This window comes from Pterocles gutturalis, unplaced genomic scaffold, assembly GCF_000699245.1.
Source record: "Pterocles gutturalis isolate BGI_N339 unplaced genomic scaffold, ASM69924v1 scaffold12992, whole genome shotgun sequence".
Classification (NCBI taxonomy): Eukaryota; Metazoa; Chordata; class Aves; order Pterocliformes; family Pteroclidae; genus Pterocles; species Pterocles gutturalis.
This window is the reverse complement of record NW_010112885.1, coordinates 661-1,188: the sequence shown is the minus strand read 5'-3', so window position 1 is coordinate 1,188 and position 528 is coordinate 661. Positions and strand designations below refer to the sequence as shown.

The 528-nt window shown below is 63.4% G+C and overlaps 1 protein-coding gene across 1 annotated transcript in view; it reads right to left on the bottom strand.

Moving 5' to 3' along the window:
- The window catches only part of LOC104462331 (active breakpoint cluster region-related protein-like), a gene marked incomplete at both ends in the record, with an annotated part of 2,504 nt that overhangs the window by 1,321 nt on the left and 655 nt on the right, over window positions 1-528 (bottom strand). The window contains 2 exon segments of the mRNA XM_010074241.1: window positions 178-282; window positions 428-503. Of these exon segments, the coding sequence (XP_010072543.1) occupies window positions 178-282; window positions 428-503 (181 nt within the window).

Below are 528 nucleotides of genomic sequence, written 5' to 3'. Positions count from 1 at the left end.
CAGGATTGCTCTTGCTGGGAGCCCAATTCTGCTCCGGCAGTGCCACCTGGTGGGAAGCTGTCCCCTGCACAGCCAGTGTCCCCATGCAGGGACCCCACTCCAGCTGGGGGACCCCACAGCTCCTCCCCAGCATCACCTGGAGGCAAAGCAGGACCCGCCAGCCCGGCAAACGCTCACCGTCCTTATTGCTGGTGACCGGGATGTTGTGGACGGTGCGCAGCTTGAAGCAGGATCCCGTGAGCACCTGCAGCTCCACCGAGCTCAGGACGAAGGCCTGGAGATCTGGGAGAGGACAGGAGAGGGGCTTCAGAGGGACCCAGCCAGTGCTGGCCCAGGGACCACACAGGCTGCCATCCTGCAGGACCTCCTCATGGTCCCTGGGGAGGGGGCCAGGAGCCCCAAGAGATCACAGCAGCCCCACACTTACCCTTTTTCTGGAGTTTCTGAATGGCCTCCCTCCACTCCGACCTCTCGTAGTCGGATGACAGCAGGAAGAGGTAGCTCTGCGGGAGAGAGGGCGATGAGGCA